The sequence below is a fragment of the Salvelinus alpinus genome, chromosome 4 (assembly GCF_045679555.1).
Source record: "Salvelinus alpinus chromosome 4, SLU_Salpinus.1, whole genome shotgun sequence".
In the NCBI taxonomy this organism is placed as follows: Eukaryota; Metazoa; Chordata; class Actinopteri; order Salmoniformes; family Salmonidae; genus Salvelinus; species Salvelinus alpinus.
The window spans coordinates 56,098,511-56,111,863 of record NC_092089.1 but is presented as its reverse complement, the minus strand read 5'-3'; the positions used below and the strand labels follow the sequence as shown (position 1 = coordinate 56,111,863).

The 13,353-nt window shown below is 43.0% G+C and overlaps 2 protein-coding genes across 4 annotated transcripts in view; one reads left to right on the top strand and one right to left on the bottom strand.

Moving 5' to 3' along the window:
- The window catches only part of LOC139573997 (guanine nucleotide-exchange factor SEC12-like), a 6,989-nt gene extending 5,918 nt beyond the window's left edge, over window positions 1–1,071 (bottom strand). For both annotated transcript variants that reach the window (XM_071398061.1, XM_071398063.1), the window contains exon 1: window positions 867–1,071. The gene's annotated coding sequence lies outside the window, so the exon portion shown is untranslated. The remainder of the gene's footprint in view (window positions 1–866) is intronic.
- Window positions 1,072–3,627: 2,556 nt separating this feature from the next.
- LOC139573996 (adenylate cyclase type 3-like) overlaps window positions 3,628–13,353 on the top strand; it is a 32,644-nt gene continuing 22,918 nt past the window's right edge. Inside the window, exons 1-3 of one of the 2 annotated variants that reach the window (XM_071398059.1) lie at window positions 3,628–4,024; window positions 4,340–5,777; window positions 7,024–7,173. In XM_071398059.1, coding sequence (XP_071254160.1) covers window positions 5,103–5,777; window positions 7,024–7,173 — 825 coding nt within the window. In that variant the 5' untranslated portion in view covers window positions 3,628–4,024; window positions 4,340–5,102. Of the gene's footprint in view, window positions 5,778–7,023; window positions 7,174–13,353 lie in introns of both variants that reach the window. The other variant, XM_071398060.1, reaches the window with a different exon arrangement.

Sequence of the window (13,353 nt, the reverse complement as noted above, 5' to 3'; positions counted from 1 at the left end):
CCTGTTGGAACGTTCCACAAATTATACCCACCCATGCTGCACACCCTTGGCTGAACACGGTTTGCAACATCCTAAATTGCCCGAAAATGGTGGTGTAAAATTGTGTATTAAGACAGTACACATATTTTTCATGTTTTAGAAGATCCTGACCCTACCATTACAGGTGTTTACACAGAGCTGAGTACACAATCATGGTTACATTAAGACCCTATGGAGCCGGCGTGAGATTTGGGTCAGAAAACGTATCTCAATGCAGGGATGGGATATGCCACACTGCACCATTGAGAAGATTGAAATACTGCTAGTTTTCCTGGGAAACTGCCCTTTTTGGCATCATGCTAGCTGATGATGAAAACTGGCAGTATTTCAATCTTCTCGATGGAGCAGTGTGGATAAAGGTAACATTTGGAGTACAGTGGCATATCCCATTCCTGCAATTAAGTAGGTTTTCCGACTGATATCTCGCGCCGACTCCAATGTGTGTTAATGTAACCATGATTGTGTTACGACCTCAGGTGTAAAACAAGAGTAACTGTAGGGATGGTATCTTCTACCTGTCAAGCCTAAGGCGCTTGCTACATCGTTTGCTAACTAACTAGAACATGTTTTGTTATTTTAATGTTAGCTCGATAAACATCCCATCGCGAAAGTCTTGTTAGCTAGCTAACTACATAACTTGAAATCTTTGCAATCGTCACTGCACAATACATCTGTACAAGACAGTTTAACTAGCTAGCTAACTCGCCATCTAAGCTTTTAGCATGCCAGCCAATCATTAACGTTAGCTAATTGAGCATGAATGGTGCACTGGGTAGTGTATGCTAATGTGTTTGAGGTCTTGCAAACCAATGTGTAGCAAACTCTACCTGTGTAATCTGCTCCGATTTCTCTTCTGATGCCAATTCTTTCAATTAGTTGGCTATTATTCCCATTATGAGCTGTCACTGGCTGCACATATCTAATGAAAATAACGCTAAAGTTGCTAGCTAGCTAGGTAGCCAGCTTGCTACTTCCCTACATACACGTCAGCAGCGTGCAATCTGAGCGTCCACGTCATTAAAGACGCCCCTGTACGTACACTGTCAAAAAAAACATTTGAACTATCCCTAGATAGACCACACCCTGTCGTTTCCATTGGGCGAAAAGTAATCATAGTGGGCAGAACAATCAAGGTGGGCAGAGCCAAACACGAGCTAGCGAAATCCTATTGGTGCGTTCTAGCAGGTATTTGCATATTTCCTTTAGGTAACGTCTACTCCGTGAAGTGTGCAATAACTCAATTTGTTCTTGCGCTACTAAACAAAGCATTTTTATACATGTATATTTTACTTTGGCAAAGGGTAAAGTCTACAAAACTTGGTCCACTCTGTTCATAACAGATTCTAGTTTGGGGAACAGAAAACTGTATTAAGATCAAAATCCCAAATCCATTTTCTCCCACTGCCAGCCACTGGGCTTCCTCTCATAACCATATTTGGTGGTGAGCGTAAATGCCAACCGGAGGCTTCAGATTTATATATCCGGTGAAACATATTACATTGTTCTGTGACACTGTATTGATTGAACTGTATTGTTTTTTTTCTTCTAAACACAATAAACATTTTAATAGCATTGCAAAACAAGAGACAAATATTTGCAAACAAATGTTTTACATAGATGTATTCTATTCTACATAGATCTAAAACCTTCTGTAGATCATGGACAGCAGAAAAGATTTGCACAGGCCTATATTGGCCAAACAATGTATTGATTATAACACTTTCCTCGTGCAAATAATCTGTTTCTTCTTTGTCCTCTGTGGCCAATGCCATGGAAAACAATATGCACATCTGATGTTCTATTCTGATTCTGCCCAACAGGGTCATTCAAATAGTTACAGTGTATTGGATTAATCACATGAGAGGGATGATGAAAAAAATTGTCTCTCTAAAACAATAGTGATACTGAGAGCATGATTGTGATATTGTTATAGGACAATGTTCATTTATGAATCTAGAGAAAACCCTCACATGAGGAGAGACATGGTTAGACACAATAAACAGGATTAATTTGTCACTCCATTCCCTTGCCCATTTCTACTGGGAAGAGATCATTCTGAAAACCGGACTTGTATAATCCGCTTTAGCAAAGCAATCAATTGTTATGCCTCTGAATAAAATCATGACATTACATAATCATCTGTCAACTGTTAAAGGATGTACCCTAATCCATTGCCTCCCATAATCTGTGTCTAATTTTGCACACCATCGTCATCTGTCCTACCGCAGCCTTTGCTGGTGGTAAAGAGCACTGTTTAATAATTATTGTTGGCTGTTCTCTGGGGAAATCTGTCTCTCCACGGCAACATCAGTCTTGGAATCCAGCAATTAATGAATCACTTTTACAGAGTGTTACCTACAAGCCTCATCTATTTGAATGGGCTGCATCACTCTAGGCACATATCGGTAGCGGTAGGTTAATTCTCCATGATTAGCACAACTTCAAAAATATGTCCACATGTGTTCTTGTGGTCTCTAACCTCTGCTTCCTTGACAAAATCCAAATTGATACATCATGCTCTTAAAAAATGAGGCAAAAGTAAGATCACGGGTGTGTTTATGGGGGGGGTGGCATGGTGACAAGGGAGAGGACCTTGTGATATGGGGTATCACACACCCCAAGCTATAGAGGGATGAATACAGGGGGAAGTATGATTGTTCAATTTGGGCCTGAGAGGCAGGGAGATGTTGTTGATGAGTTTGTTTCCAGTAAAAAAAGGTCAATGGTCTGGGTATTGATCACACGTTCAATACAGGGTTTCAGTGGAATAATCAATACAGGTCTAATGGCAGTGTCAACGAAAGAAGCCGGTCTCGGGCAGGTTCGGCACAGCCAGTAGCGTTTCTGGGACACAAACAAATTACCAGACACAACAACCTGAACACATCTCATAGTCAAAAAAGAATAATGAACAACGACGCCATATGGTGCATGAACAGCCCTGGAGCACCTAGACTAGACTCAGTTCCTGCTCCACACACACACACACACACACACACACACTGTTTGGCATTTTACTGCATTGCATTGTTAGGCGCTAGTAACAATCATTTCGCCGCACCCGCTATATGATTTTCTAAACTATGTAAGTGACCTTTGATTTGAAATAGGGTGGGCGTGAGCAAAATAAACTGATGTTGTGTAATGGACTGCTGCTCTTGTTTGGATTGTTCAAGCCGATGCGGGAACAGCTGTCGATAAGTACGCTATCAATTGTTCCCTCCCAAAGACTGGTTCAAGTGACATGCATATTTCTTTTACGGTGTTTGTTGGATCCATTTTAAATTTATTTATCTATAGAAGTAGATCATTTGATGTGATAATGGTCAGAGTCAATTAGTGCACTCAGACATTGTGGTGGTATGGCCAGGAGGCGGGAAAACATTATGCGAACTTTAATGGAAATTAATCAATAAAATGAAATCAAGTGCCATATTAGTTCATCCAGTCATAATAAATAACCATATGCTATTTACATTTAGTTATCCTATTTGGAATAGTCTGTCCCTATTTCTGACTTTGTACATCGGAGGCAAGGGGGGGGGGGGGGTTTCTAAAGACTGGGACGGGCTTATCAGGGGTAGAAAGTGAAGATCGAGGGCGAAAAAGCAGAGCTGTTCCGTGTTTTCTGCAGAAGGCGAGTCCATTGTAGTCTATTACTCGTCGAGAGGGACATGTTCATGTTATTCTTATAACAAACACCCCAAATGCACTGTTTTGATTACAAGTGACATCTAATCCTCAAAAGAGCGAGCACCACCTATAGGAGATCGAAAGTGGCTTTTTCATGGCTCTGTAAACGGATGCAACAATATGCGGATGGTTTTTACAGCATCTGGTACAAAATCTCTGTTCACATGCGGCATTTTAAAAGGGATAGATAGACAGGAGATGCCAAACGTCGAGTCACTGGAGAATGAAAACCTACATTGAAAGATCACGTTCATCTTTGGCCATCACCACATGTTAAATGGATACAGAATGGGTAAATAATGACGCTTATTATTTTCAGTCATTCGATCATTTAAGTGGGTACGACAATAGCAGTCCTCTAGCACCTTTTCAAAATAGAAATGTAGCCACACGATTTAACCCTGAAATCACAGGCAACAAACGCATAAATATGTGTAATGAGGGCAAGAAATATGTAAATATTATGTCCTTATACTGTAGGCTGGAAAACCGGGTTGCTTAATAATACGGCAACAAAGACTGTGTTAAGTATTTTAAATGGATAGTCTTGATCGTGCCGTTTTGGACATCCATTTTACAAGTTCTATCGTTTTTCTCTTTTTCATAGAGCGCAACATGTAGTCGATTTCCTGTGTGCACTGTAAAATCAGAAGTCCCGCATAGTGCTCCGGGGTTATTATCAACTGAGGACAGAGGCGCAGTTTTCTCAAGCTAAATATTGGAAGGAAACGAAAGACATTGCTCTCGGTATCAGTCTGTCAACTGCAAAGAAGAAACGAATCTAGGCCTCTTTTGCACAACTTGCACAAGCTGTCCATATTTCCAGTCATTTTCCTAAAAATCCCAGTTTTTCCCAACGTGGATTGCTAGTCAGGCGTTATCTCAGGTGAAGGGTGGCAATGTAAACAAAGTGTTGTATTCGAAAAGAAACAAAGCTATATTATCGCCCCCAATTTATTCTTAGTGAATTTTCCATGGGCTCACATGAGGAAAATTAACATGGTCCAGGAGACCCTTTAAATCTCCTTTTGCCTTAGGCCTACATTTGGAGAACATTGGATTGGTGAATCAACTGACACTGTCAGAGGCGTGTAACTAACAAATATGTGAGCAAAGCTATTCCAAAGTGCAGATCCTGACAATCAAGACACTACGTGGGATTTAAAGGACATTCGTGACACCTCAGGGCAAAGGGTTGAGTTTACACACAGGAGAATAAAAGGGAACCCGATGAGAGAGCACGATGTAGGCCTACGTTTGAACCTTACAACAGTACCTTGAGGAATTTTACACCTGCAGAACTACAAACAGATTTCCACTTTTTTACGACTAGGTCACAGGAAGAATACCAAACGTAGTCATTATTCACGATGCCTCGCAACAGGGCCTTCTCTGAGCCGGAGTACTCAGCAGAGTATTCGGCGGACTGCTCTGTGACCCTACCATCGGATCCAGGCCATGCCGTGGGGCGCACGCACGAGGTAACGGTTCGCAGTCAAGGGTGCTGCCTCTGCCTCCCACGCTTCATGCGTCTCACCTTTGCACCCGAGTCTCTGGAGAACCTCTATCAGACCTATTTCCGGCGGCAGCGACACGAAACCCTGCTGGTTTTGGTTGTGTTTGCTGCCCTGTTTGACAGCTACATCATTGTCATGTGCGCTGTGGTCTACACAGGCGAAAAGCTGGCCTCTGTGGTGGTGGCATCAGTGGGCCTGGCATCAGACATTCTACTCTATGTGTTGTGCCGCTACGGCCTGCTACCCGACCGCATCTCGCGACGTGTGGTGCCCTATGCCCTGTGGGTGCTCATAGCGACCCAGATCTTCTGCTACCTGGGCCTGAACTATGCCCGCTTCCACCAGGCCAGTGACACAGTGGGCTGGCAGGCATTCTTTAGCTTCTCCTTCTTCCTGACACTGCCCTTGCGGCTCACGCCCATTGTGCTAATCACATCCGTGTCGTGCGGGGTCCACACCCTAGTGCTGGGGGTCACCATTGCTCAGCAGCAGCAGGAGGATATCCAGGGGGCTGCCCTCGGGAGACAGGTGAGAGTGGGGATGGGGCTGAGGACACACCTTGGGTGGGGGATGAATTGCAGCGGGGGTGAGAGTGGGTGAGTTGTGATGGGGATTGGAGTTGCAGGTAGAGTGGGAGACAGGTAAGAGTGGGGGCTGAGGACACATGCAGGAGGGAAGGAAGTTGCAGGTGGAGAGGGAGACAGGCAGGTGTGTGTGTGTGTGGGGGGGGGGCACGGTAGATAGTAGGGTGGCAGGTAGAGAGAGGTGAACAGATCTTGTGAAGTAGCTCATAAAATAACTAGGAACAGTGCAACATGCCGTACTTGCAACTCAAGGAATGATGAGCAATTACTAGGGTATGTACAGCAGATTTAATAAGAGGCTAGATATTGTTAAAAGGACAGTGCAGGTAAGTCATGCTAGCTTTCCTGATCACATCAAATGGTGTGTTGAAATAATTTCATCATGCAGAAGATAAGCCTCCAGTCTATGTACTATTTATGTCACATTATGCCCTGTAATTGTCTACAATGAATAGGCATTACTGATGAGTCTTCAAACAGGCTGACTGTATCAAATATTTCGGTGACAGAGCAGAGGCTGAGGTTTCAGTGTCTCCTACCAACTAAAAGAGTCTGAGGTAGAATTATCAATGGCAACAAAAAAGCCTCTGTGGTTTTGTCATTTGTCTATATTTGTTATTTTAGAGGTTATTCTCTTGTTTGACATCAAGACTGTTCTCAAATGGTCCACAGTTTTTGGTTCTCAGTATGCTCATGTCTTTATCATAATGTCACATTAATCCAATGCGAGGCAGGCAGCCCAATAAAAGGCCAACCACCCTATCAGAGCTTCAATCTGAGCGAATCAAAACGTTATTCAATGACAAAACAGTGCAGTATCCAAACTTTGTTTGAAATTTAACTCATTGGTAGCCACCTCACTGCAACCTATAAGAGTTTGGAAATGGTTTTGAGTGCTGGTTTCTTTTTGCCTGTCTGCCACATTCATGGCTGCAGCAATTCAGTAAGATACCACTAGCCTAGATCGTGATAAGTCTACACAAGGGTCGTCCCCACGGCGTTCAGAGTGTGTGTACGTGCGTCCGTATGTCAAATCAAATTTGTATTTGTCACATGCTTCGTAAACGACAGGTGTAGACTAACAGTGAAAGGCTTACTGTGCGTGCCTGTTTGTGTGTTTGTTATAGTGCAGGTGGTGTGTGCATGCTCGTGTGTAAATGTGTGTGTCTAATGACTCTGGCGTTCTCCAGCTGCTGGCCAACATAGTGATCTATGTGTGTGCCATCACTGTGGGCGTCATGTCCTACTACATGGCAGACCGGAAACACCGCAAGGCCTTCCTGGAAGCACGGCAGTCCCTGGAGGTCAAACTCAATCTGGAGGAACAGAGCCAGCAACAGGTGAGACTGACAGACGGAGACAGGGAGGAAGTGTGGGTAAAAACATATGGCGGGAGGACAGAGGGGCATATACAATATAGGGCAGGAGACAAAATGTGCAGAGAGAGAAAAGTGACAGAGGTTGGTAGGTTTGAGTGGTAGGTTAGAGAGTGGGGGGCAATAAGGAGTGTGTGGCAGTGCCAGAGTACTGCCCTGGTTTGAATGTATGTGATTCTGATTCAGACCTGTTTTATTTATGTTGAAGCCAAAGGGAATTTAAACAATATTCTTAGTATCTACAGCTCCATTTGATCTACTGTTACAGTACACTTACACTAAGCTAATTACATATATGTGTGTGTGTGTGTGTGTGTGTGTGTGTGTGTGTGTGTGTGTGTGTGTGTGTGTGTGTGTGTGTGTGTGTGTGTGTGTGTGTGTGTGTGTGTGTGTGTGTGTGTGTGTGTGTGTGTGTGTGTGTGTGCGCGCACACAAGGGTCTGTGTGTGCTTGTGCATATTTTGTCTGTTTGAGTTAGCACTGTGTCAGCAGTCATTTCCCCTCCCTCCCCATCTCACAGCTGTGGCCATTGGGCATTCTTGATTGCTACTATTTATGGAACAGACGGTCACTGCTATAGAGAGCTCAGAAAGAGGGAGAGCGCTGAGAGGAAAGGGGTGATTATGGAAGGGAGGGAGGGAGAGAGAGGGAGGGAGAGAGAGACTCTCCCAGAATACTAATGGAGAAGCATGGGCTGCCGGGATACAAGGGCCGCCAGCCAATCAAGGAGCATCCGGTCGCTGCAGGTTACTATGGCGACCGGCCTCCTGAGACGATGTCCGCAGTAATCACTCTGCTGACTCGCTTGCCCATTTTTTTTGTCTCTCTCCGTCAGGTTTTGATAAGAACGTAGAAAAACCCTGCCACGTTATTTGTTTTCCTCCCTCCACGTGTGTGTGAACTCAAGGCTTTTGTTTGCCTGATGCGTTTGTGTTTTCCAATGTTTATGTTTCTGGTCTTGGGTCATCAAGGGTGGAATCTGTTCAGATGGACTTACGTGGCGATGAGTGATAGTTTTAGGCCAATCAGATTTGTGTATAGGGACAGTGCTTTTAACAGGGAGAAATGTTATAGGCCTACATGTCTATGTACTGTGTAATATGTGATTATATATCATGTTTGACCGTTGGATGTTTATTATTTTATCAGGGAGTCATACTGACACCAAGGTCTCTTTTACAGATAAGCCCTGAATTACAGAAATGACAGAAAATACGCACATCAAAATGCAAGCAGAAAGAAAAACACGGTTATGAAGCCTTTGTCAGGTTAAAAAATAGAAAATAAGGTTCTCAATCAGCTTACTGAATTTCCCTAGAGGCACCCAGATATCAAATTTAAGAACATTTTGAAGATTATTCCATAAATAAGGTGCAATGAAACTAAAAGCTGATTTACCTAACTCAGTAGCAGCCAAAGGAATTTCCAGAGTTAGCCATCCCAGAGTGAGACAGAGTGTGGTAACTCAGCCATCCCTGAGACAGAGTGTGGTAACTCAGCCATCCCTGAGACAGAGTGTGGTAACTCGTATGTCTAAAGTTTAGGAAAGAAGTTAGGTACAGTGGGACTTTTTGTAAAAGGGCTTTCTAAATAAAAACATAGCAATGTATCAACCTACGTGACATCAGAGGGCCAACCACCTGTCTGTCGGACCCCAGTAAGACTAGTTGTCGCTAATGGGGATCCTAATAAATCAAAACAATGCAGTGACGAGTACAAACATTTTAGCCCGTAGTAAAGCACAGTGCACTATGTTAAATTGCATCTAACAGCTTAAATGAAGTGACAGCTGACTTCATATAGATGATGTCGCCATAGTCTAGGACCGATAGGACTGTCGACTGAACAATCTGCTTTAAACTATTTAGCGAGAGGCAGGACCTATTTCTATAGAAGACCATTTTTATTCTCAGGTTCTGAACTCATCAATATGCTTTTTAAAAGACAGCTTTAAATCTAACCAGATATTTGTAAGCAGGGACACAATCAATATGGACACTATCCAAATGACATGCTTCAATCATCAGAGTTATTTTTATGTGCTCTAGAGAACAACCTACACGTAGTTTTACCTGCATGCAATACTAATTCCAGGTCAATACATATTTTCTGTAATACAATGAAGGCAGACTGTAGTTCAGATAGAGCCTGGTCAACGTTGGGGGTAATAGCATACACAACACTATCATCGGCATACAAGTGCATTTAAAAAAAAAACATGTCGATATTGTTAATGTTAAAAAGCACAGGACCAGAATCGACCCCTGTAGGACACCTTTCGTAATATCCAGGAAACCTTATTTAACACCATCAGTAGATATACACATTGAGTTTTATCTGTCAATACATTTTTAAACCAGTTACATGCAATCTGGTCTAGGTCAATTGAGGAAAGGCTCTGAATTAGCCATGAGTGATCAAAAGTATCGAAAGCCTTTGACAGGCCAATGAAGAGGGCAGCACAATGTTGCCTTTTATCCATACAGTTAACTACATCATTTATAACTAGGGATCCAGCAGAGATACTGCTATGACCTGGCCTAAAACCCGACTGATGTACATTTAGAATACATTTTAAAAATAAGAAAGATCTTATCTGAGAATTAATCAAATATTCTAATATTTTAGCAAGGCAAGAAAGTTTAGAAATAGGGTGATTGAATTATTTAGATCACAAGGGTCTGCACGTTTGTGAAGGGGGAGTACATGGGCCGCCTTCCAAACCTTGGGGATAGTACCAGATATAATCGTCAGGTAAAAAATATGGGTTATTGATTCAGTAATCAGGGGGGCAGAGAGCTGCAGCAAGAATGGATCAAGAATATCAGCCCCAGTGGATTTTTTTAATCAGTCTTAAGCAAGGCATTTAGCACATCACATATAGTAAATTGTTGAAATGAAAACAAAGATTCACTAGAAGTTGATGGGTTAACCATCGAGGCTGGCAGAGGAAGAACAGTTGATTGACTTACCAGGGTCAATTAAACCACCATTTGCTTAGGCAGGGAAGAAGAGGAATTTGTACGCTTCAGTGCAGTTTTCCAAAATTTTGAAGGACACCAGCAGTCGGATATAGAGTTTAAAAGGTCATTTGGTTTTGCTTTCTTAATCGAGATAGTACATCTGTTTCGCAATTGTCTGAAACATTTCCAGGCCTTTTTCCTTGCTTTGGCCCAGGCCTGATTTCGCATCTGAATGAGCTCAGATAGCTCTGAAGATCTAACCCTTGGTTTTCTATCTTTGACTCTGAATTGTTTAAAAGGGGCTTGTTTATATGCCAGAGGAATTACATATGGAGGATACATTTTCTAGAGCCAACTCTGGGTCAGGAATACAGGAGACAGTGGCTAAATCAGAGTAGAACCATGTAAAGGATTAGTATTTTGTGGTTTCGTATCTCTAATACATACCATGGGATGTGATTATAACATGTACAATGCATTCGGAAAGTATTCAAACTCCTTGACTTTTTCCTAATTTTGTTACGCTACAGCCTTATTCTAAAATTGATTCAACAATTTAATCAATTTTAGAATAAGGCTGTAACGTAACAAAATTCTCACTAATCTACACACAATACCCCATAATGACAAACCAAAAACAGGTTTTTCTTTTTTTTTGCAAATGTTGATTTAAAAAAAAAAAAAATATCATATTTACATAAGTATTCAGACCCTTTACTCAGTACTTTGTTGAAGCACCTTTGGCAGCGATTACAGACTCGAGTCTTCTCAGGTATGAAGCTACAAGCTTGGCACACCTGTATTTAGGGAGTTTCTCCCATTCTTCTCTGCAGATCCTCTCAAACTCGGTCAAGTTGGATGGGGAGCGTTGCTGCACGGCTATTTTCAGGTCTCTCCTAGGGCTATTGCGGTGACTGTATTACCGCCACACCGGCGGTCATGAAGGCAGTCAAATTCCACATGACCATTTAGTCACGGTAATTAGGCTTCTCCAAACTCAGATGCTGCTGCTGGTCATTAGTAGCCTACCAAACTTGCTAACTGCCTGGTACTCAGCACTCTATTACTCGCACAGAATGGAATAGGTCGACTTTTGTACTATGGGGGATAGTAGATTGACATAGGCTAGTGCTTTTGCTGTTCGTTATGCCTACTTATCTTGTTTGCTGATGTGCACAGTTGTGTCTCCAATGTGTCTGTCTTCACTTGTAGCCTGTGAGAAAGACCCGATCACGTGATAGAGCATGCAGCACTCCATCACAACGGCCACTGGGCGCAAAAGGCATTGATTTTTTTAGGGTGCATTACGGCCACACAAAGGGGATGCTGCTGTGAAATTCTAGGCATTATCAAGTGCTTATCAAATTGTGAATGGGTGACTGATGTAGTGTGTACAGCCTGCACAATAAACAAAGCAGAGCTCATGCCTTTCAAGCAACCTTTTTCAAATCATCATTAGAGTCGCATCATGCAGCTTTACAATGTAAACTCTGCAAAATAAGAAACGTCCTCTCACTGTCAACTGTGTTTACTTTCAGCAAACTTAACATGTGTAAATATTTGTATGAACATAACAAGACTCAACAACTGAGACATAAACTGAACAAGTTCCACAGACATGTGACTAACATAAATAGAATGTGTCCCTGAACAAAGGGGGGAGGGGGTCAAAATCAAAGTAACAGTCAATATCTGGTGTGGCCACTAGCTACATGAAGTCCTGCAGTGCATCTCCTCCTCATGGACTGAACCAGATTAGCCAGTTCTTGCTGTGAGATGTTACCCCACTCTTCCACCAAGGCACCTGCAAGTTCCCGGACATTTCTGGGGGGAATAGCCCTAGCCCTCACCCTCCGATCCAACAGGTCCCAGACGTGCTCAATGGGATTGAGATCCGGGCTCTTCTCTGGCCATGGCAGAACACTGACATTCCTGTCTTGCAGGAAATTACGCACAGAACGAGCAGTATGGCTGGTGGCATTGTCATGCTGGAGGGTCATGTCAGGATGAGCCTGCTAGAAGGGTACCACATGAGGGAGGAGGATGTCTTCCCTGTAACGCACAGCGTTAAGATTGCCTGCAATGACAACAAGCTCAATCCGATGATGCTGGGACACACCGCCCCAGATCATGATGAACCCTCCACCTTCAAATCGATCCCGCTCCAGAGTACAGGCCTTGGTGTAACGCACATTCCTTCGACAATAAATGCGAGTCCGACCATCACCCCTGGTGAGACAAAACAGCGACTCGTCAGTGAAGAGCACTTTTTGCCAGTCCAGCGACGGTGGGTTTGTGCCCATAGGTGACGTTGTTGCCGGTGATGTCTGGTGAGGACCTGCCTTACAACAGGCCTACAAGCCCTCAGTCCAGCCTCTCTCAGCTTATTGCTGACAGTCTGAGCACTGATAGAGGGATTGTGCGTTCCTGGTGTAACTCGGGCAGTTGTTGTTGCCATCCTGTACCTGTCCCGCAGGTGTGATGTTCGGATGTACCGATCCTGTGCAGGTGTTGTTACACGTGATCAGCCACTGTGAAGACGATCAACTGTTCGTCCTGCTTCCCTGTAGCGCTGACTTAGGTGTCTCACAGTACGCACATTGCAATTCATTGCCCTGCCCACATCTGCAGTCCTCATGCCTCCTTGCAGCATGCCTAAGGCACGTTCACGCAGATGAGCAGGGACCCTGGGCATCTTTCTTTTGGTGTTTTTCAGAGTCAGTAGAAAGGCCTAAGTTTTCATAACTGTGACCTTAATTGCCTACCCTCTGTAAGCTGTTAGTGTCTTAACGACCGTTCCACAGGTGCATGTTCATTAATTGTTTATGGTTCATTGAACAAGCATGGGAAACAGTTTTTAAACCCTTTACAATGAAGATCTGTGAAGTTAATTCGTAAAAAATCCAAATATATTTGAAAGACAGGATCCTGAAAAAGGGATATTCATTTTTTTGCTGAGTTTATTAACAATCAAAACATATAGCCCAACGTTTGTAGAACAACTAAAGTGACAATATTAACTCTAAATTAAGCATATAGGAATACCTATTTCTTTGTTAACCGCTCATCACAGAAGAGCCGCGTCCGCATTCTCTCAAATCGTTTGGAGAAAATATCCTTTCTATTTTATTCAGCTTTGTTCAATTGTTTTCTTCATACTATAAAATAATGCCATGGAATTC